We start from the raw sequence: 24,451 nt of genomic DNA, 5'->3' as shown, positions 1-24,451 counted from the left end.
CCTTATTAGTGGATATGATGCGAGGCGCACTTTAAGCGCTCCTGATTGAAATTGTCGGTTTTGGATTTATTAATGTATATAACTTTATGAAAATGTTTATTTTGAATGATGAAATGTTGGTAACGTGCGCAGCCAACGTGCCGCGCCTGCGCGCCGCCGCGCTGCTGGACGCGGCGCTGGCGCGCGCGGCGCGCGGCGCGGCGCGGGGCGACCTGCTGCCGCGCGGCGTCCCGCCCGCAATCAACTCCGACGACCATCTGCAGGTGAGGCCGACTGCTCCTACGGACTTGTCCTCGACACCTTCTGCGCTTGTTTTATTAAGTACGATTCTTGCAGGCCGTGCGACATTACCTGGAGACCTCGGTTATACCGGAGCTGCGCTTGCACGAACTGTACACCTGCAATGTTGCTGAATTGCTTCAACAGTTCTACTGCCTCGCCAGGAATAAGTATGTTACTACGGGACGCATAACAATATTTATTTCAACATAAACTTACAGTGCAACACCGAACGAAACGTTTACATGAAAATTTTATTTATGACATCCCTCAATGGCTGACAGCAATATATATTTATTAAATTTTATGTCGATTTTTGCTCCACAAAATACGCCAAAAATAGTTTTATTAGACGTGTAATGCGTGACCACAATACATTTTTAAACGATACTGATATTTTTTCCTTGAATTTAAACAGTTTTAACAGACAAGTAGCGAATAGATTGATTGTTTACTTTTTAAGATTACGTACTTATATTAAGTTAGTTAAAGTTTAATGTTGTAAGCGTGTGCATTTACCTACTGTCACCGATTGTAATATCGTATCTTAACATGATTGCAAATAATCATCACCGCTGTAATTTATATTTCGTAAACGTTTGTTTCTCAATAAATAATATAAAAATAAAATAAATAGTAATACTGTATCCATGTAAATAGCTTTGCAAATACCACATATTACGTGGTCTTTTTGTAGAAGATAAGAAGACGTACACCATCGCGGACTTTATTATAGACCCAATGAAGGAGAGACAATTCCACCATACACTGTATTGTTGTCTCAAACGGATTTGGGAGCGTATCGATTAAAGCTCGTAGCCAGCGGAATTTTTCCAGACTTCATTAGCAAATCTCGTCATATTTCAACCAATATACACAAAATCTTAACAAATTATACGACTTAACTATCTTCAAAAATCACTCTATTTATCAATAGACATAAATCGTCGTAAATATCCTATCGGTCATAAATATCTGTTTGGTAAATTTAAAACTGGCAAAATTGCTGCCTTTGGTGAGACTTGAACTCACGGCACTAGATGGATACTCCAACGCTCTGCCAACTGAGCCACCAAGACCATGATACCCTAAGCGTATTTTTCAACTATATGGGTCTAGGGGACCCTAGTGACATCTGCCGTAAGAGCGTTAGAATTCTTAAACATGTTTCTGCTTCTTAAAAATTAATTTGGTATGGGTAGCACATCGTAACTGGTGCATTTCCAATATGACTTGGAAGTCCAACTATAGAGTTGCAGCCCCTGTGTGGCGCTGTCGTTTTAGTAAACCTTCTTCTGTGTTCCAATGCTGTGTATTTGTATAAGAATACTGTTAACAGTGTGTTTATAAGTGAGGCATGAATGTTCGTATTCTGCCTTCTATTTAAGTTAAAAAAAAAGCGGCCAAGTGCGAGTCGGACTCGCCCATGAACAGTCCGTACCATTTATGACGTATTAAAAAAAACCTACTTACTAGATCTCGTTCAAACCATTTTTCGGTAGAAATTTGTATGGTAATGTATCATATATTTTTTTTAGATTTATCATTCTCTTATTTTAGAAGTTACAGGGGGGGGGGACACATTTTACCACTTTGGAAGTGTCTCTCGCGCAAACTATTCAGTTTAGAAAAAGTTAGATTAGAAACCTCAATATCATTTTTGATGACCTATCCATAGATACCCCACACGTAGGGGTTTGATGAAAAAAGATTTTTTGAGTTTCAGTTCTAAGTATGGGGAACCCCCAAATTTATTGTTTTTTTTCTATTTTTGTGTAAAAATCTTAATGCGGTTCATAGAATACATCTCCTTACCAAGTTTTAACAGTATAGCTCTTATAGTTTCGGAAAAAAGTGGCTGTGATATAAACGGACAGACAGACGGACATGACGAATCTATAAGGGTTCAGTTTTTTGCCATTTGGCTACGGAACCCTAAAAATGGTTTAATTGTTTGATGGCAGAGTGCCCCCAGTGTCGGCTGGAGCGGCGGCGGAGCTGACTCTCGTGCCGGACCCGCTCTACCGCCGCCTGCACGCCACCGTGGACATGGACCGCGCGCTGCAGGTACTCTGCAACCAACACATCTATTGCCAATTACTTTTACTACTTTTGTCGATCTTTTCACAGTTGAATTTTTTATGGAAAATTTAATTTTTTATACAAGCTTTTGTTGCCGGCTGTATTTTTCTTTCAACGGGCAACCAATATGCGTTGTTATGATACCAAAGTATTGCACTGTCATTCAACTTACATTATGTATATAAAGTTCAGCTCAATCTAATAATGGGAAGTGCGTATAATTGAATTTGCAAGTATTGACCCGAACATACGAATATTGCAAATTAAATAAAACCTTGTAAAAAGCTTAAAGAGGCCTTATTCCTACAGACGAGCGTATTTTGTAAAATGCTTCCTTTTTCATTCAAGATTACGACGTAACTATTAGTATTTATTCAAAAACTGATAACGTACTTAAATAATCGTTTCCTAAACTAGGGGCTCCAACAGTTCAAATTTTCATTTTCTCTTTTAAACCTCTTTTTTAATGAGGTTTTTTGGGAGTCTTTTCCAAATTTTGCAGTGAGATGTGGCGTTTCGGTTCTCAATTTTGCTATAAACAAGAATCATTTGGTACATGAATGACTACAATTTGATTCAACATATCTCGTACGAGGGGCTGGAATGATTAACAATCGAAGATTCATTTGAAAAAACTGATAAAATACCTTCCGAGTTTTCTTCATTTTTTTGGCGAAAACAGGGTTTTATTATATTTTATTTCCGCAAATTGTACGCATATTTTGCTTTAAAAATAATATTATAGCAAACTGTAAATTTATGTTAACCTATTAAAAAAAAATCGTAACTATGGGACCTACATTGCCGTAAATTTATATTTTTTTTAAACACGTATAAATCACGCAGCAGCGACGCCCCGCTCTCAGTCCGCGCGGAGCGCGCTTAGAGGGCGGACCTGTGCTCGACTGTCAGGCATTCGTTGCGATCGTAATCAGCTACGGAGTTCCGAGAAGTGCTATATACTGCGATTAGAAAATCTTAATAAAAGTTCATTTTTTTTTAATACTAAGTCGGTGGCAAACAAACATACGGCCCGCATATGTACGCCTGCAACTCCAGAGGAGTTACATGCGCGTTGCCGACCCTAACCCCCTCCCGCCCCTCGTTGAGCTCTGGCAACCTTACTCACCGGCAGGAACACAACACTATGAGTAAGGTCTAGTGTTGTTTGGCTGCGATTTTCTGAAAAACGCATTTTCACTTGAAATTACGTTAGGGTTTGCATTATTATTTTTGACCCGGATGAAGTCCAAGTTCTCATGATGGAGTCAGGAGTTGGTCACCAGAACTCCTAATCTACTAATTATAATCCCATCGTGTTTGGGCTCAAAAGATTTGCCCTGACGAACACCATCGATCTAGATGAGGTCCAGGGTCTCATGATGGAGTCAGGAGCTGGTCACCAGAACTCCTAATCTACTCATCATAACTCCATCGTGTTTGGGCTCAATAGATTTGCCCTGATGAACACCATTGATCTAGATGAGGCCCAGGGTCTCATGATGGAGTCAGGAGTTGGTCACTGGTGGATAAATAGATTACGATTTCTGGTGACCAACTCCTGACTCCATCATGAGACCCTGGACTTCATCTAGATCGATGGTACTCGTCAGGGCAAATCTTTTGAGCCCAAACACGGTGGAATTATAATGAGTAGACTAGGAGTTCTGGTGACCAACTCCTGACTCCATCATGAGACCCTGAACATCATCTAAATTGATGGTGCTCGTGAGGGCAAATCTATTGAGCCCAAACACGATGGAGTTATGATGAGTATATTAGGAATTATGGTGACCAACTCCCGACTCCATCATGAGACCCTGGACTTCATCTAGATCGATGGTACTTGTCAGGGCAAATCTTTTGAGCCCAAACACGATGCAATTATAATGAGTAGATTAGGAGTTCTGGTGACCAACTCCTGACTCCATCATGAGACCCTGGACTTCATTTAGATCGATGGTACTCGTCAGGGCAAATCTATTGAGCCCAAATACGATGGAATTATAATGAGTAGATTAGGAGTTCTAGTGACCTACTCCTGACTCCATCATGAGACCCTGGACTTCATCTAGATTGATGGTGCTCATCAGGGTAAATCTATTGAGCCCAAACTCGATGGAGTTATGATGAGTAGATTAGGAGTTCTGGGGAGTTCTGGTGACCAACTCCTGACTCCGTCATGAGACCCTGGACCTCATCTAGATCGATGGTGTTCGTCAGGGCAAATCTTTTGAGCCCAAGCACGATGGAATTATAATGAGAAGATTAGGAGTTCTGGTGACCAACTCCTGACTCCATCATAAGAACCTGGATGGACTTTATTCGGGTCAAAAATAATAATACAAACCCTAACGTGATTTCAAATAATACTGAAACTCTATAGCACTAATGTGCGCAAACGACTGGCATCTTGACTAGGCAGCATGGGTGCGTAGCCACCATGCCAATCGATACGACAACGAAACACTATCTGTCTCTCTCTCGTACTAATATGCACAAACGATTGGCATCTTGGCTGGGCAGCTTGGGTGCGTAGCTAACATGCCAAACGTTTACGATACGACAAGGAAACACTATCTGTCTCTCTATCACACTAATATGCGCAATCGATTGGCTTCTTGGCTAGGTATCATGGGTGCGTAGCCAACATGCCAATCGTTTACGATACGACAACGAAACACTACTCCCTCTCTATCGCACTAATATACGCAAACGATTGGTATTTTGGCTAGGCACCAAGCAAGTGTGTGGCCAACATGCCAATCGTTTACGATACGGCAACGAAACACTATCTGTCTCTCTATCGCACTAATATACTTTATTCATACCTGCAGTCATTTACTAACTTCTTCATTTTCCATTGGTGTGAAAGAGACAGAATAAAGAGCAAGGGTTATAGTACACTCTGTAGTCTGTACACTTAGTAGTCGTGTACATAAAAAAAAAACTACTGTGCATATACAATAAAATAAAGAGTGCCCATATGATATCATATGACACTAAAATTAATTTTGCTTGAAATTATATTGAAAACTATCAAGATTATTCTAGTCTGCATTGAAACGCGCGTCGCGTTGCCGGCGCTCGCGTACCGAGCGCCAACGCCATCTATCGAGCGTTATTTCGTGAAATCGGAGAACGCTCCAAGGATTAAGGGCTCTTAATTAATTGGCGTCTGCTGAAGCCCCATTCATGAACTTGTACGAGATTTTCATTACATTGCGGTCTTCGGTCGATCGATTGAATGAATTGCACTCTGTATAGTTAGCAATGTGTCAAATATGTCGGCGAAATACCTAATGTTTTGGAACGTTCAACTGTACAATAAACCGTATGTGTGGTACACAGCTATACAACGTATACCGCGCCGACTGTTACGACGAGGAGGCGCGCCTCAAGAAATGCTGCGAGGAGCTCCGCAGGAAGCTGGAGCAACTCAACGCTGCCGTCCGGGAGGAGGTGGAGGCGCACCTGCGCGCCGCGCTCGACAACTGCGTCGCCGGCATGAGGTGCGCGCGAGAGCCGGCGACTGCTGCGCTGACGTGGACGTCTGTTACAAAACAGGACGTCTCGTAATACTAGTTCTTACCTTCAAACAAAATGTTCATTCACTATAGATTGCAAGAGAGTATATTCGTGACGTAAGCATTTAGAAAATTAGTTTTTTTTTGTCTTTTTTAGATACTTTCGCTTGCAGGCCGACGGGCCTAAAATAGAAGAGGTGAGCGAGAAGAATCCACTGGTGCCCAGGTGAGTGTTGTTTTTAATAGCGTTGCTAGTTTTTGAGGGCGGATTAAAAGATTTTTGAGATATCGAAAACTCTCGTAACTCTGCGATTATGTATCGAAAGACGCAGGAATTATTATTATATTCCTCGATGCTCTGTGCTCTGCGCATCCAATACAACATTTCCAGGATGCTGATGCAGCTGCCCGGGTCAGTAGCGCGTCAGGTATGGTCGCGGAGTTGCACACGGATGGGTTCCACGCCATTTATGGTTCGACTGCCCCATTTATGACAAATGGAGGCAAATAATGCTCGGGCTGGTGTGAAATTTTTGAATTATGCCTTTATTTTATTTTATTTTATTTATTATACACAATGCAAGCTTACAGTTTCAAACCAATTCACTTACATGCTAGAAAAATAATATGTATATTTATTATTGTTGATAAATATCGAATTAAATATCAACATACAAAAATATAAAAATCATGCGCATAAAAATGTCAAAACGAATTCAAATTGTCATTTACTTACACTCTAAGAAAATAAAATCACGAATAAAGTAAAACAATATAAATAAGCTAAATTTAATTCGTAAATAAAAAGCTTCAGAGAGCTGTACTAAAGGTAGCTACTTACCGCCCATTCTTATACCCCACTGAACTCCTTTATAAAGCATGTGAAGTACTAACTGTTCGTCAACTATTTATATTAAGCACAACACTTAAGCAGCACACCAAAATTCCTTTCAACACTGCATATACTAACAAAAGGCGCAAAGATATTATATGTATACAAACCGTACAAAGAAAACACGTATTTTCTTCTAGATTTTTTGTCTTTTTGGGCCCTTATTTGTACAACAGGTTAAATTCAAAATTAGACTTATACCCTCTTAGCTATGTTGGTTGTAAGAATATTCTACGACGCGCCCTACAAAAAATGACATACGATGATACAGAGAACTTACTAATAGTCGTAAAATGATTTCTTACTGTACTTCGATATATAATACTTAAATAAGTTATTTTGTTAAGGTTATCACCCTACCAGATTTTTATTGTGTACTATTTATAATTATAATTAAGTGAATAATTACAAATTAATTAATATGGTCCTATTCTGCCTGAAACACAGGAACTCCTAGTTCAGGCATTTGTAAACTTTTCCTTATCCTTAATCCTTAGTCTTTAAGTGCTAACACTGTACTTATACTGTTTTCAATAAAATTATTTGTATTTAAAAAAAAAAAAAAAAAAAAAAAAATTAAACGTCAAAACAATAATAACATATTTCCCTATACAATGTCAATTAAATTTATGGAATTTTTTAAAATTGTCTAGCAGTTTTGCACAAGTGAGGTAAACGATCAGCGAACATGTCAGCGTCGACGTGCCGAGTGAGCATCATATGTAGAAATGATAAAGCACGCATAGGTGCGTGCCTCGCGAAACACGTTCGAGCGGTCGGCCGCAGCAACACGCGGCCGGCGGCGCGGAGCAACCGCCCCGTCCACATCCCGCGGTACCCTCCGAGGAACCAACAACCCTATCTTCTCTAACACCTCTGGGCTATCAACTTGGTGGTGAATGATTGAGAGATAAAAGATAGTGCAACAGGAGTAACAACTTCCGCCTCAATGTGAGCGTGTGTGTGTGTGTGTGTGTGTGTGACCATCCCCGAGACAAAGATGGAAAGGTAGAGGTACGGGTAAAATCCATAGGCTTTTTTTATACAACCAGCGTGCAAATTTATTCAAGCATTAGGGAATACTTGGCCTCATATGGATCCCAGACAACCGCACCATACTTCAACTTACTGCGCTCGTATGCGTTATAGAGAACCTTACCCACTCCAATGTGAAATTGTTTGGATATTCTCATTACCAATCCTAAGGTTTTACTGGTTTGCTTGCTGATACTGGTGATATGCGAATGGAATGGAAGTCAAATTGATTATCTAATATTAAACCTAGGTGTCGAATTTCATTAACTTTCTCCAAGGAGGAACCCGCTAAGCTGTACCCAGTTTGCAGAGGTGATCGTTTACGTGAGAAAGTTATCGCCTTATACTTTTTGACATTAAAGGGAAGTCGGTTTCTCTCACTCCACCTGGCAGCAGCATCAATATCAGCTTGCAACGCTGCACTATCGCTAATACTACAAATGCCTAGGAACAACTTCAGGTCATCAGCGAAAAGGAGACAATTAGCAGTACTGATTGTGTCAGGCAAATCGTTATTCATAAGGAGAAAAAGAGTGGGCCCCAGGGTACTGCCCTGACTCACACCAGATAGCGTACAGTAGTCACTAGAGTCGAAGCCGCCCACCCTGACGTACTGCTGCCTGCCACACATGTAACTAGCAAAGAAATCTAATAGCTTTGGTGTGAAGCCCGCTAGCGCCAGTTTGCTCAGCAAGATGTCGTTGTCGACTAGGTCGAATGCCTTTCTGAAGTCGAAATACGCAGCATCGACCTGGTGCCCCTCATCCATCTCTTTGCAGACATAGCAAGGGCAACGAGATTCGTGACTGTAGATTGCGACTTACGGAAGCCGTGATGCAAGCGATCAGCTACCTGCAGACTTATATGGCGGTTAAGCATGACTAATTTGATGTATTTGATTATTTTGGGATATTATTTACTTTGAATTTTTACTTATTAATAATTTAATTGTTATTACTGTTTGTATATTAATAAAGACTAAAACATTGTTATTAAAAAATTAGGGGCCCTAGGTCTGAAGTAAATAAATATATAATATTTAATTTATACCTAATATACATTTTTTGCCCCTAAAGTGATAATGTTCCCGCAGATACTTCACGGCGGTGGGCGAGTGCGGCTCGGCGGCGGAGGCGGAGGCGCTCGTGTTCGGCGACGGCGGCCGCTTCGTCATGGCGCACAACGGCTGGGTCATGGACGCTGATCCTCTGATGGACTTCGCCAACACTTCCAACGTGTACCTCCGGAGGGAGCTCATCGCCTGGGGCGACAGCGTCAAGCTCAGGTATAGAGGGATTAGAGGGCACACAACGGCTGGGTCATGGACGCTGATCCTCTGATGGACTTCGCCAACACTTCCAACGTGTACCTCCGGAGGGAGCTCATCGCCTGGGGCGACAGCGTCAAGCTCAGGTATAGAGGGATTAGAGGGCACACAACGGCTGGGTCATGGACGCTGATCCTCTGATGGACTTCGCCAACACTTCCAACGTGTACCTCCGGAGGGAGCTCATCGCCTGGGGCGACAGCGTCAAGCTCAGGTATAGAGGGATTAGAGGGCACACAACGGCTGGGTCATGGACGCTGATCCTCTGATGGACTTCGCCAACACTTCCAACGTGTACCTCCGGAGGGAGCTCATCGCCTGGGGCGACAGTGTCATGTCAAGCTCAGGTATAGAGGGATTAGAGGGCAATGGACAACCCGCTCATGGACTTTGCGAGTACTTATCACCGGAAAACCGGTCCTATAGATCCGGTCCGGTAGATCTGTGTAAGATTGTCCCCAAATATTTATTTATTAATTATTCATTTTATTGATTGATAACAAATTATTGGTATATTTAGATACGGCGACAAGCCGGAGGACAGCCCTTGGCTGTGGGCGCACATGCGCGAGTACGTGGAGCTGACGGCCGAGCTGTTCGACGGGCTCCGGCTTGACAACTGTCACTCCACGCCGTTACACGTGAGTCCAGACTTATGCCCATAAAACAGCAGACCTCTGTTAACATGTGAGGGCACGGTAGTGCCCCCGCCAATACGAGCAAAGCGAAGCGCAAGGGCGCATCCTACTGAGCTACCTTTTCTCGAAACGCTTCATCGTTTTTTTGAACCCTCGTAACTTGGTTCGGATTATACCAGATTAGAAAAATTCTCTGGATATAATGTCAATAGTGGACCTAAAAAAATATAATTGCATAGCTCATACTCTTAAGATTTTATTCATATCCAAAACCCCCGATTTCGTCACTGACTGACTCACTCAATCACTCACTGATGATCATCGAAACCCTTAGGGTACTTCCTGAAGTCCTAGGAAGCTGAAATTTGGTATGTAGGATAGTATTAGTACACAAACAACAAAAAAAAATCACAGACTTGAAACTTTTAGCCCCTAAGGGGTGAAAAGGGGGGTGAAATTTTGTATGGGGAATCAATAACCACTGAACCGATTCAGTTGAAATTTGGTATGTAGATAGTTTTTGTTACGGGGAAGGATATGGAAAAAATTTCAACCCTAAAATCACCCCGTACGGGAGAAAAGGTTAGGGGGAAAAGGGGTTGAAATTTATATGGGGAATCAGTAAAAAACAGATTGTATAAAAGTTGCCACAAATACGTATTTTAGGATTTTTAATAGTTTCAATAGTAAATCACCCCCACCCTTTTAAATTAGGGGATGGAAAAATGTCATAATCAACTTAAAAAAAGAAGTGAAAGTGAAGTAAATAATGAATAGTGAAAAATTTTCTCACCTTACGACCTCGTGACGGCCGACAACGGCCGCTGGCCGCTTCACTAAGCGGCCCAGCCATATATTTTGACTAAGGTGTAGAGTTTGTGAAGTTAGAAATGTTAGGATCTTGTCGTTTAAGAAGATTGGCTCTAGAAGAGATCTTATAACTTTTTGACAGTGCGAGCCTTATAGTTTTGTCTTGGCAACATTTTACGTGCAGATATTATTGACGGGATTTTTATTTCTCTCTAAAAACATAACTATCAAAATGCTAGAAAGGGACAAACTATTACAAACGGCTTGTTAGATGTGGCAGCCGGTTATGAATAATACTATACGATGTCAGTTGTTAAAACAAACTTGGTATAGAAAATATAGGTATATAATTATTTCTAATTGAAAATTACATGTTATGTTTACATAAATAGCGCAATTATAAAAAAAAATGCTACTGAATATTAACAAAGAACAATAGCATATTTTACAACAGACACAGGCCTTTTTTATTCCAAAGTTCTGCCTTTTGGGTTAGCTAACGCACCAATGTTAATGACCTTATGTTTATCGATGTGTGTATGTCAGGTGGCAGAGTACATGATGGATTGCGCGCGCAACGTGAAGCCGGACCTGTTCGTGGCGGCGGAACTGTTCACCAACTCGGACCACGTCGACAACATCTTCGTCAACCGGCTCGGCATCTCCGCGCTCATCCGAGGTGAGTCTCCTGTATGTGAACTGTTCGTGGCCGGTCGTTCAAAACTCGGCCCCTGACTCTTTATTCCATTCGGGATTTTGACGGCTTTCTTTTACTGTACGGTTTTTATGGTGCGCCATTTCTGAAGGTTTCGTCTGTCGGCCGTTAGCTTTTTTGTCAAATCATAAAGTTTTCATCGAAATTATTTCAAAGTCGTAAGTTATAACTCACAGGTGATATTATGACCACTTGTACGGGACGTTCCTCGCACAGTCTTGAGATGATAGTTGATTATGATAACACTGCAGTTTCCGCCGAAATGACGATTTATTGATAATATGGTACAATTAGTTTTTTTTTTTTTTGAATTTTTTGTTGTGTTAGTTGCTCGATGAATACACTCCGCGGCGGTAAAATAGGTAATAAGTTTATGCTATGTGACGGAAAGTGCTGACGGGCGAATTGTTAATCTTTGTACGGACTGTACATCATCTACCGTCATTAATTATCAGGACAACGATAAGGAACCTATTGTAATGTAACTATTAATTTTGTCGGTGTCAGAGGCGCAGGCGGCGTGGGACTCGCGCGAGCAAGGCCGCCTGCTGCACCGCTTCGGCGGGCGCCCGGTGGGAGCCTTCCGCCGCGCCGGGGTGGACGCGGCCCGGCCGGGCGTGGCGCCCGCCGTGCTGCTCGACCTCACGCACGACAACCCCTCGCCGCTCGAGAAGCGCTCCGTGCACGACGTGCTGCCCACAGGTACGCCGTTCAACCGAGGACCTCACATTCCGTCCTACTTTTCGCAGATCATCAGCCTTACCGAATCGATATTTTAATCGTTTTTGTTTTGCAGCGGCGCTAGTGACCATGGCGTACTGCGCGTCGGGCTCCACGCGCGGGTTGGACGAGCTCGTCCCGCACCACATACACGTGGTGGACGAGGCGAGGCTCTACCCCGCGTGGGGCACCGAGGAGGGCGACGTGGGCCCGTCGCACGGCCTGATACAGGCCAGGAGGGAGCTCAACCTGCTGCACTATCAGCTCGCTCAGCAAGGCTACGATGAGGTACGTTACGAGTGCCTCCACGAACCAAAAGATGTACCCCGAGTGAGGAACTAACGAGGGACGACATGAACGCCTCGCGAAAGTGAAGTGATAGATGGCACTTTTTAAATTTTGCCGAGGGTTTTAAATATAAGGTTCCGCCTATGTGCACCAGGTATATGTGGACCAGATGACGGATGCGGTGACGGCGGTGACGCGCCACTGCTCCCGGTCGCGGCGCTCGGTGCTGCTGGCCGCGCACACCGCCTTCGCGGCGCCGCAAGGGGATGCTGCGCTGCCTCCGCCGCTGCGCTTCGAGGGAGATCTCGAGGAGATACTCTTTGAGATGGAGCTTCAGCCCAGGTAACACATATGGAGTATATGAATGTGCCGTACGTGGCAGTATCTGACGATGACGGACGCCGTGATGGCAGTAATCCGCCTCTGGTCCCCGTCTCGGCGCTTCGTTTCTTGTACACTCACGACGTTCTCGGCGCCGCCGGCGGGTGTTCCCCCGCCGCTGCGCTTTGTGGAAGCTTTAGAGGAAGTTCTCGTTGAGATGGAGCCGCAGCCCGGGTAGGAATACCGAGGATTGTGTGAATTGCTTTACAGAAATATGTTAACTTACGACTGTGTTCAATGTATTTGAATAAGTTGCTACGTTACCAATCATTTATTTTGAAATGTGACAGTTTCTTATATAGATTCTATGATAAACTAGCATTACTTAGTTTGCGTCTGGAACAGCGCCATCTACCAGGAAATTTGATGATCAAACGAACTTACCAAGTGAAGTTCGATCACAATTATGTGAGCAACTTCATTCGACGCGATTTATTGTTTACATATTGTAGTTACGCTCCCACGCATCAGCCTTGCACGATTTTTAAAGTTTTTTTTTTTTTTTTTTTTTTCTTATACTGGTAACACTGAAAACTTGCTCCCATCCCCTCTACGGCATCATGGTAGGTCCGTCAACCGCCATATTCTAATCATTTTGTTTAAAGCATACATAATTACTGAGAATCTATTTCACCATTTTTACTTAAGTCGGGTAGGGTGCCGTCAGCCAACAATATTTTTAAATGTTGAGGGTGGGTTGTGATAAATCGCGTCGAATGAAGTTGCTCACATAATTGTGATCGAACTTCACTTGGTAAGTTCGTTTGATCATCAATTATATTTCGCAACTTCATTCTTTGCGATTTATTGTTTACATATTGTAGGATGTTCAGAGCAAATGTGAAATAATTCTCAAACTCACAGAGGAGATAAAATAAATCAAATTAAAGACAAAAAAATACCTCTTCTAAGGTAAGCATACAGGTTATGTAATCAAAACAAGATAGTATATATAATTTGCTATTTATTTTTCATCATGATGTCATATTAATCATATAATTTCTTCTTTACAGGTTCTTCGTTGATGAGAGAATTGCCTGAGCAAACTGATTGCAATCAACTACAATTTCTTTATTGTAAAATTTGGCAAAAACGCAAGAGGAATCACTCCAACCTGCAGTCTTGCGTATAACATCTAAGCTAACACCCAATCTGTTGGCTGTAGAAGTGGCCGAATGCCTAGTACTATGGGCAGTGAATATTTTTGTGTCTATACCGCTATTGTGAAGTGTGTCTTTAATCCAGTGACTCAATGTTTGTGATGATACTTTTGAGTGTGGTTTCTTATAGCTGATAAATAAAGTGTTGTTTTCTAAACTGCGAAGTGAATTAGTTTTATTTATGTATGTCTGTATACATCTAGCTGGACAAATTTCTGGTTTTTCATTAAAAAATGGAAGTCTCAACACCGGTTGTGAAGTATTTGGTCGAGACGTCTTTATTATATCAGGTATTTTAATAATTATTTCAGAAGCATAGCTCATATCAATATTTTGCATTTGAATCAACGAAAAAGTTTGTACACGGTGTGCGGTAGCTAAAGCCAACAGAGTGAGTGTCTTTTTGGAAAGTGTTTCTAGATTTAGACCTTCGTTGGGCCATTTTTGAGCCAGAAAGTTTAACACAATGCTAGGATCCCATGTTAAGTTATATTTCGGTGCTGTAGGTCTCAATCTAAAAACACCCTTCATAAAACGCTTGATTTTTTCGTCATCAAGGGTTTTTCCTAATAACAATGACAAAGCAGATCTATAATTATTAAGAGTGCCATACTTGGCACCTGAATCGAATATCTCAGTTAGAAAATTAATTACAACATCTACAGACGTATTTTCATAATCATATCCATTATATTTGCAAAAGGTAAGCCATGACTGTATACAACCATTATATTGTTTGTAAGTGCTATCGCTTAACGATGACAACATTATTTCTACAGACCTAGGGGTCAATGACCTCTTCAATAATGTTTTCCTGATAATCTGGCGGCAACTAGTGACAGAGTCTTGTGAAGACTGTGGGTTGTTCTGAAAGGAGATTGCAACAAATAAACATTAGGATCAAAATGTATGGACTCTGAAACGATTAATTGTTTAAATAATGGGAACCAAGGTTGTGTTGGCCAATTTGGAACAACTACAATGCCCTCTGCTCGGTCGTGTATAATTTTTTGAAGCATTTTTAAAATCAAAGCGAATGGAGGGAATGCGTAAAAATATAGTTTTCTCCAAGATATTGTAAAAGCATCTATTTTCCAAGCGTCGGGATCATTTTTCCATGTGACATATTTGTGACATTTAGCATTACATCGGCTGGCAAATAAATCTACCTCCGGTTCACCGAATAACTGTTTTATTCGATCATAAGCATAGTTTCCTAATTCCCATTCAGTATCACTAAATTTTTTACGGGATAATTCATCAGCTTGAATGTTTTCCTTCGTGTTTATGTATGAAGCAAAAACCATAATTTTACGATTTTCGCACCACTGCCATAATTCCCTTGCAATTAAGTTTAAATGTTCGAATTGTACACTACCCATTCTATTTATGCATGAAATGGCCGTGGTGTTGTCAATACGTAAGAGTATTTCGCAATCATACATATCATGAGCGAAAACCTTTAAGCCAAACAATGCTGCTTTCAATTCCAGTTCATTTATGTGACATAATCTTTCAGATTCCTTCCAATACCCGTGAGCTTCATTACCATCGTTGTAAGCCCCCCATCCTGTAGTAGAAGCGTCAGAATAAATTTCTGTTTTAAATTGATTAAATTTAAAAGGGTTGAAATTACGATCTACGTGTTGTGCCCACCATAATAAATCTGAATGTAAGGTTTTTGGGATTGATATAACTGCATGGTAACTAGGGTTATCTAGTAAACACAAATATTTGTGTCTTTCAAGTAATTTGGTGTACAACCAGGAAAATTGCAATGCAGGGCAAGCTGACGTAAGAAGACCAATTAGTTTTGCAAAGTCGCGTAATTTACACTTATTAACATTTAAAAATGAATTGACATTTTTTCTTATTTTATTTATTTTTGATGAGGGTAATTTTAATTGCATATTCTTTGAATCGAATATAAATCCTAGATATTTGCAACTGGTACTTGGGATTAAGCAACTTTTTTCATAGTTAATCAGAAAACCAAGCTTTTTTAATGTAGATATTGTTAAATTTACGTTCTGTTTGCATTCATCGTATGTTTTTCCTATACAGAGGGTATCATCTAAATAACAACAAGATAGATATTTCTCGCATCTGAGGTATTCGTATACTGGTTTCAGAATTTTTGTAAACACATACGGCGAGGACGATAACCCAAAACATAAACAATTAAATTCGTATAAAACATCATCTAACATGAACCGAAAGTACTTTCTATGTGGTTCGTAAATGGGGATTAGATAATATGCATCTTTTAAATCAATCGTAGCCATGTAACAATTCTTAGTAATTAGTTTTGACGCTGTACGATAATCCTCCATTTTAAAATGGGTTGTTTTTACAAATTCATTTAAACGTTTTAAATTTAATATAAATCTCTTACTACCGTCAGGTTTAGGTATTAAAAATACGCTAGATAGGAATTCGTCAGGGTGGTGTTCGCATATTGAAATTGCGTTTATTTCTAATAGCTTTTTAATAGACATATTGTAATCAAATCTTTCTTGCTCTGATTTTGAATACACTAAAGGAGGATCTTGGCAAATTGGAGAAGATAAAAATGGTATCTTATAACCCTGTGTCCACGATAAAATAACAGGATCATCAGTGATGTCTGACCAGGATTCAGTGAAGTGCTGTAAGCGGCCGGCGTATTTTACCTCATGGTCTATTGTCTCCGCTGGTATCTCCGAGGAGGTGTGCGCGAGCGCTCGCGCTGGCGCTCGCGGGCCCGGTAGCGGGTGTTGTACCTGCTGGAGGGCGCCGGCGCGGGCCGCGCTGCTGCACGAGGCCGCCCCGCATCTGACTTGCTGTTGTAATTCGTCATCTTCCGATACGGGGTGTTGTAGTTTAAATTCCCTTTATTTTGTTGAAACCTATTTTTCTTTATAAAATTTGCTTTATTAAATGGATTGTATGACTTTTGTGTATTTTTTAATGTATCTCCTGATTTTTGTACAGTCTGCGCAGCTTTCAGTTTTTCAGACACGTTCTCGCCAAATAAAAATTTGTCCCTTTCTGTATTAATTAGAGTATCCTTTAAATCAGTGTTTATAGCGGAAATCACAAAGTTTCTTCTCATTTTTGTTTCTGTAAAATGAGAATCGCATAGAATACGACATGCGTCGCTAATAGGTTTTAGTATATCAGGCGCTGAAGACTTTTGTTTTATTACTATATCCATAGCCTGCGAGAGTGCCGACAACGCTAATGCTATCTGTTTTTGTCTCAGCATTAATGAGGTGTCTCTTTTTATCAAAGCATCAGGCAACGCTACTTTTGCTTCAGGGTTTAAAATGGGAGGGACTAACAAAGTACAATTGTTAGGTATTAGGTATTCTTCAGTTAACTTGTCCTTAACTTCTTTTTGTAATCCCCTGTTTAATACCTCCTGCCATCTACAAGCTACGTCTTTATGAATACCTTTTCCCAAAGGTGTATCCAATTTTGGGGCCTCGCCCAGTAAATTGAGGATGTCCTCGTCTAATTTTATGTCCTCGAGCGAGGACGGTGCGGGCTCCGGGGGGTCTGCGGGCTCGGCGGGTACATACTGATCTGGTGCAGACGACGGGCCAGGTTGAGGAGATGTTGGACGTACAGGATCTCGGCTGGGTTGCGCTGCAGCTGTTTGCTCCTTGTGCGATGTCCCCGGTACTGGCGAAGCAGACTGTTGTGACCCTTGACCCGCCGAGGCTCGACGTGAAGCACGTGGTTCAATATCGGCCGAAACGGACCCGTCTTCGCCTGTTTCGAACAAAAACGTTTTTTAAAGGGTGTGTAGCTAAAATCTTAGCTTGTGTTTTGTAACAGAGATAACCCAGGATAGTTTCTCGCATTACATTGAAGCTTTTTACAAAAGTCTTACAGGTTTTTGAATTACGACAGAGACTACCCAGGATAGTAGCTCGCATCGTTTTATAGCGTGACAGTAACAGCCCAATTTTAGCAGTACGCATCACTTTTATAATATAATGTGTTCTTTATAGACTTACCGCTGCTATCATTATCCGACGAGTCGGTTATTCTTATGCGGCGGCGAGACTTCTGCCAAAGTCTGCGCTCCAATTTTTTTATTTTATTACGAATATATTCATCGTCGTCGTTGTTGCTGCTTTTCCTCTTCATATTGATGAGTATTGAGTGTTGCGTGACGTGCGAAGGCTTGAGCACGGAACCGTTGAATGATTAGAATATGGCGGTTGACGGACCTACCATGATGCCGTAGAGGGGATGGGAGCAAGTTTTCAGTGTTACCAGTATAAGAAAAAAAAAAAAAAAAAACTTTAAAAATCGTGCAAGGCTGATGCGTGGGAGCGTAACTACAATATGTAAACAATAAATCGCAAAGAATGAAGTTGCGAAATATAATGGGACAACAAACTAAACAGTATTAATTTTTTACAATTCCTCCAATGAAAACTAAATCCAAATACAATTCAACAATACTTTAAATGGATTCTTTAATTCACGAACGTACTCATTTATTTGTATTACAACTAGAAAGTATTTTACAAATAATTAAAACCAATTTGTGTGTGACGCAGCAACCAGTAGGTACCTACATTAGACTGCGCCGTACAGCCGAAGCGGCTACGCATATATTAAGAAAGATTATCCAAATACCAAAATTTTACTTGTATCTAATTATTAAGTTAATAAAAAGAAGATAGTACTACTACCTGGTGTTGCTTCATTCTTCACCAGAAGAGCTTAATTGAGGAGTACATCGTACAAAGCTTTTCCAAACCGAATGATGTTTAAATAAAATAAATGTTTTTTAATATTTACGGTATTTTACGGGACTAATATTAGCTACTAACAATTATATTTTCAATACAACTTTCTACTTTGTTTCATTTGCGATGTCATCTTTATTTGCGTAGAAACAAATCTTGTTTTTAACACGATTTTTATTAGATCGACCTGTATGTAACTATGTAATGGAATCTAAGGTAACTAATTTAACCATCTTCCAAGGATTGTACTCGTAATGTCATGAAAATTGGCAGTTGTATGTAGTTCTGACGACAATACAATAATATGGTACTGTCGAACTGATCTGATGATGGAACCGGAAGATATGAACTGGAACTTCATGATGGAACATCGTATCATAGCTGTGTTTGGATTTGTTAGATAAGTCTTGTAATGAACTTTGACCACGATTAGGTTTCAAGGTCTGATGATGAAGCCGGAAAATAGGCACTGGCATTCCATGATGGAATATCGTATCATAGTCGTGTTTGCACTTGTGAGAAAGGTCACGTAATAGACTTTGAACACGATCCGGTTTCAAAGTTATAACAAACCTATTATATATTGAGTTTTTGGTTTTTACGTGAATTTATAAAAGCGTGTTTTTCTAGCGTTTTTTAAACTATTAAATTTATTCGGTACATCAAATGTCAAGTTGTTTACAACCAATCTGCAGATATTCAATATGTGTTTTTTTAACCACAGTTGCACATAATTTCGGAAATACTTAAAGGATCGAAAGATTACCAAAATAAATAGCGGCAGTGAGAGACAAGGAACATTTTGATGAGCAGGTCGTAAAGTTCTGCTCAGTAGTTTTGGTGCAATTTTCATGTGAAGTTTCGCTAAGAACATGCGGCTTCTTTGAGCCAGTGTTCCAAAATTAGCCAGTCAGGAGGCTTTATATAAGGATTTGACGAGAGTTGACAGGATACGTAGCCGTTCTAGACAAGTGTCACACTCCGGTGTATGTTATTTTGTCGAAAATACGACCTTCAAAGTTGGTAGGTTATGTCAATTGTTTCCTATGTAAGAATCTAGTCGATATTTTGTAGTGATGCTCGTCACTACAAAATATCGATACAAAAATTATACACATAGCTATTATAGTAGCAGAGATGTAAGACACGGCGCTATAATACTTTCCGTTACAATACATGTAATCCGACCCGTGTTAAGTCGACGATCTTTTAGTGAAAGCCTTTGTTTTATCCTTTTGTGTAAAATACTGTGTCTTTTTCTTTAAGAAATAAATAAATCTAATCTAATCATTCGGGATTTTTAAGAAGTTTCACGTACAAAAAAAAACTTTAAAATTGTGTGATGTATGGAACCCTTGAAACGAGAGACCTACTCTGATTGAAAATCAGCGCTGCGCAGTCAATTTGTAATGAAATGGCTGACCCGTTCCTTTTGCCGCGCATGCCAATTTTTTTAAGTTAATCATTGTATTTAGGAGCGGCGCGGTGTACACCAAAAATCCGCGCTTCATCAACGGCCTGGAGCAGTGGACGGCCGCCGTCCGTCGCCGGCCGGCGCCGGACGCTGCGCGGTTCGTGGCGGCCGCTCGGAGGGACGGCGTCCACACCGTGCTGGACTGGCGCGCCTTCCCGCCCGGCGCGGTGATAGCCGTGCGGATAGGTGACAAACTGTATAATACTCTTGCCACGTTTAGGAGTCAGATCGCGTCCCGCGAATCCCGCTATATACAACTAGTGCTCTATTTAATGTAGTACCCCATATTATTTAATTCTTTTTTCTTAGTTAACTTGTGTTAGCTGAAGTGTTCACCAATTATTTTGTCAGACGGCAAAGTCGTATTTTCTTTAAAGTTATTTATATCCCAATATTTTGTTTACTGTGTATGTAACTATGAGCACGCTTCCAGCGCCTCGCGCCGCGCACCGCGCCGCGCTGGACGCCGCGGCGCGCGCGCTGCGGGCGTGGGAGGCGCGCGCGCCCGACGCGCTGGGCCTGGAGCGCGCCCTGCAGCCGCTCGACCTGGCCGACTTCAACGCGCTGCTGTACCGGTGCGACGCGGAGGAGCGCGACGCGGGCGCCGGGGGCGTCTACGACGTGCCCGGCCACGGCCCGCTCGTCTACGCCGGCCTGCAGGTCGGTATTCTGTACACACGTGGGACTTTCGAGAGGCCCGAGACCGCGAGTGCCGAAAGCGTTTCGGAAATCCGAGATCTAGTAAAATCGTTTTATTTACTTTTGGAAACTCGTTGGATATTCTCTATAGATCTTATTATAATAAACACTTTGATGATTTTAACCAGTTTTTCTATGATACCGTTTAATTAAATCTGTGAATTAATTTTAATTAAAAACTAGGGATGAAGTATTAATTTATGAATTATAATTACATTAAACCGACCCACTTCGAAGTTATTTACTAATACCTAGTTAATTAAAATTAGTTTGTAAATTTTTGTACGCCGTCCGAATACTATTTTTTGCAGATCAGTTTCAAAAACGGCCTATCATTCAATTACTTCCCCTCAAAATAAACGTTACGGCAAGATAAAATAAAAATATTTTCTGGAGACAACACAGTTTAGGAATGGTTAACTCGGTATTTAACCTTGTGTAGTGGTATCAGATAAATAGCGATGTGGCACGTAGGGCGCGGTGTCGCTGCTGGAGGAGGTCCGCGCGGGCGAGGCGCTGGGGCACGCGCTGTGCGACAACCTGCGCGCGGGCGACTGGCTGCTGGACTACACGTGGCGGCGGCTGGCCGCGCCGCGCGCCGCGCCGCGCGCCGCGCCGCGCCTCGCCGCCGTGGCCGCGCGCCTGCGGGAGCTGCTGGCTCCTCTCTCCGAGCTGCCGAGGTCTGTGTACAGGCTTACCCGCTTTATCAACAATACGTTACTGAAAAAAAATCTACTTCTTTCTTTTGGTCAGGTGAGATTAAAACTCACCAATTACTATTACGAGTTCAGAGCCATATCTCGGGGCACGGTAGTGCGGCCGCCGAGACGGACGACCGCGAAGCGCGAGGACCCTACCTACCTTTACTCGAAGCGCTTCGTCGTTTTTTGAACCGTCATAACTTGGGGTGGTAATTGGTCAGAATCTACCTCCTCGCGGTCCACCCCGGGCAACGGCTTCACTCTGAAGACGGCTAATAGATTCCGACTGTTCCTGGCAAGCTGGATCTGCTCCCTCTGAGCCTCCCAGCTATTCCTGTGTTCAAAGCTCGATTTAAAAATACAATGCGCTCAATAGTTGGCCCCTTAGCGGGCCAATCGACAAAAAGTTTAGGACCTTCTGTCCTTATACTGCAAATTAACATTGAAGGTATGTCACAATCTAAATGCGACTACCTTGCACGACTTGCTCATGATCACCATGTTGACGTGATAACCGTCCAGGAACATCACATAGATAATATAACAAAATTTGACAACCGCGGGAACATCCCGGGTTTTAACTTAGTAGCCTATACCCTTTCACCTATTTATGGTTCAGCTGTTTACGTAAGATCCACTATCACAAGTGCACAAATAATAGAAGTGTCTGCCCATAATAACTTAGAGGTAATTACTTTAAAAATATGTGACATCTCCTTAACATCAGTATACAAGCCTCCTAACAATGTCTTCTCAAACCCTCCCTTTAAAACTTACCCACACCCAACGATCTTCTTGGGGGATTTCAACAGTCGACACTCTGCCTGGGGATACCCATCCAACAATCCCAACGGCGAGATCCTAAATAAGTGGTGTATGGATGAAAACCTCCATCTTATTTTCGACGCCAAACAGAAAGGATCATTCCGATCGGCACGGTGGCAGCGCGATACTAATCCAGACCTCTGTTTTGCCTCTGAGGATGAACATGGAAATATACTACCTATTAGCAGAGTAATCCTTAATGACTTTCCCCGTAGTCAGCATCGCCCCGCTCTTGTGAAGATAGGATTGGAGGTCCCGATTGTCAACTCTTTACCAAAACCACGCTGGAATATGATAAAGGCTGACTGGGAAGCATATAAACACCAAGTAGATGCAAACATAAGATGGCTAAAACCAGAAGCATCAAACTATGATAGATTCTGCGGCATGGTCATAGGTGCGGCCAAAAGATGCATTCCTAGAGGCTTTAGAAAAGAATATATCCCTGGTTGGTCTCCGGAAATTGAAGAAATATATCAAGAGTACCTCGAAAAAAACGAAGTTTCCAATGCAAATAAACTCCTGGCGGCCCTGGGGGAGGCTCGTCGGCAGAAATGGATGAACAGCGTCGAAGGTATGAACTTCACACACTCGAGTAGGAAAAGCTGGGCTCTACTGCGGAAACTGGCTGGTGGTGGACTGACTGACACTAGACCAGCTACTGTGCACCCGGACAACATCGCGGAACGCCTCAAAAACATCACAAAGAGTGCGCATGTAGACAAAGCCTTTGCTAAAAATATCAGACGCGAAAACAAGGCCCTGCTCGGCTCTCAAAATCGATGTACGGCTTTTGATTCACCTTTCCGCGCGGACGAGGTCTGCCAGTCTCTGAGGTATGTTAAATGCGGGAAAGCCGCTGGGCTGGATAACATGTACCCGGAATTCCTTACTCATCTGGGTAAGAGAGCGGTGCGATGGCTGACAGACTTCTTCAACAACATCTTTCAAACTGGTATATTACCCGCCGTTTTTATGAAGTCTAAGGTAATAGCCATACTAAAGCCCGGAAAAACTCCAGATGATCCGGCTAATTTCAGGCCCATATCACTGTTAAGTGTTACTTTTAAGCTACTGGAGCGCTTGCTATACAACAGAATTAAGGATGAAGTGGATAAACATATCCCCGCTGAGCAGGCAGGCTTTCGTGCCGGTAGAAGCTGCTGCGACCAGGTTTTAGCGCTTAGTAGCCATATCGAAGCCGGATTTCAGCGAGGATGGAAAACTTTGGCAGCTTTCGTGGATCTAAGTGCAGCGTATGACACTGTCTGGGTTAGCGGACTGATCCACAAGGTAGGCAGGATTATTCCGTCTCCGAAAATCCTTCGTCTCCTGGGGAACATGATGGGGCCACGAAAGATTACCGTGCTCTTAGGCGACACAGCCAGTAAATACAAGCTGCTGAAGAACGGACTTCCGCAGGGTTCAGTTCTGGCTCCCCTCCTGTTTAACATATACACCAGCGACATGCCTCCCACTCAGAGTCATAAATTTCTGTACGCCGATGACATTGCGCTCACAATTCAGACCAAAAGTTTTGAAGCCGGCGAAGCTGTGCTCGCGAGAGACTTGGATGCTTTACATCGGTACTACACCAAATGGAGACTCCACCCGAATCCTTCAAAAACAGAGGTTACCGCTTTCCACCTAACAAACAGCCTGGCAAACAGAGAGGTGGATGTTACTTTCTGCGATCAAAAAATCCGCCATAATCCTAATCCGAAATACCTAGGAATCACGTTGGATAGGTCACTTACATATAGAGCACACATTGAAAACCTAAGCCAAAAGGTAAAGACACGGGTGAACCTCATAAATAAGCTGGCCGGGACTTCGTGGGGTGCTCGAACTGATGTTCTGCGGTCATCTTCTATGGCCCTTGTATATTCTCCGGCGGAATACTGTGCGCCAGTGTGGTATAAAAGCGCTCATACCAGCAAAGTAGATGTTCAGCTGAACCGAGTCATGCGAACGATATCTGGCAGCTTGCTACCTACCCCGACCAGATGGCTCCCCGTGCTGTCGCACATTGCTCCTCCGGACATCAGAAGAACTCAGGCTGCTGCACGAGAATGGGATAAATCATCCACTCAGGCACTACCGATAAGAGAGACGCTGGACCACCTTCCTCGAGCGCGCCTTCCATCCCG

The 24,451-nt window shown here is 42.2% G+C and overlaps 1 protein-coding gene across 1 annotated transcript in view; it reads left to right on the top strand.

The window, feature by feature from the left end:
• The window catches only part of LOC133519539 (glycogen debranching enzyme), a 56,035-nt gene that overhangs the window by 3,250 nt on the left and 28,334 nt on the right, over window positions 1-24,451 (top strand). The window contains exons 7-20 of the mRNA XM_061853544.1: window positions 133-263; window positions 337-449; window positions 2,244-2,346; window positions 5,713-5,873; window positions 6,046-6,114; window positions 8,909-9,100; window positions 9,663-9,783; window positions 11,137-11,269; window positions 11,813-12,007; window positions 12,102-12,313; window positions 12,468-12,655; window positions 20,078-20,262; window positions 20,510-20,736; window positions 21,250-21,455. Coding sequence (XP_061709528.1) covers window positions 133-263; window positions 337-449; window positions 2,244-2,346; window positions 5,713-5,873; window positions 6,046-6,114; window positions 8,909-9,100; window positions 9,663-9,783; window positions 11,137-11,269; window positions 11,813-12,007; window positions 12,102-12,313; window positions 12,468-12,655; window positions 20,078-20,262; window positions 20,510-20,736; window positions 21,250-21,455 — 2,236 coding nt within the window. The remainder of the gene's footprint in view (window positions 1-132; window positions 264-336; window positions 450-2,243; window positions 2,347-5,712; window positions 5,874-6,045; window positions 6,115-8,908; window positions 9,101-9,662; window positions 9,784-11,136; window positions 11,270-11,812; window positions 12,008-12,101; window positions 12,314-12,467; window positions 12,656-20,077; window positions 20,263-20,509; window positions 20,737-21,249; window positions 21,456-24,451) is intronic.

The sequence above is a fragment of the Cydia pomonella genome, chromosome 7, assembly GCF_033807575.1.
Source record: "Cydia pomonella isolate Wapato2018A chromosome 7, ilCydPomo1, whole genome shotgun sequence".
In the NCBI taxonomy this organism is placed as follows: domain Eukaryota; kingdom Metazoa; phylum Arthropoda; class Insecta; order Lepidoptera; family Tortricidae; genus Cydia; species Cydia pomonella.
The sequence above is the reverse complement of the archived record's forward strand: the minus strand, read 5'-3'. Positions and strand labels throughout refer to the sequence as shown.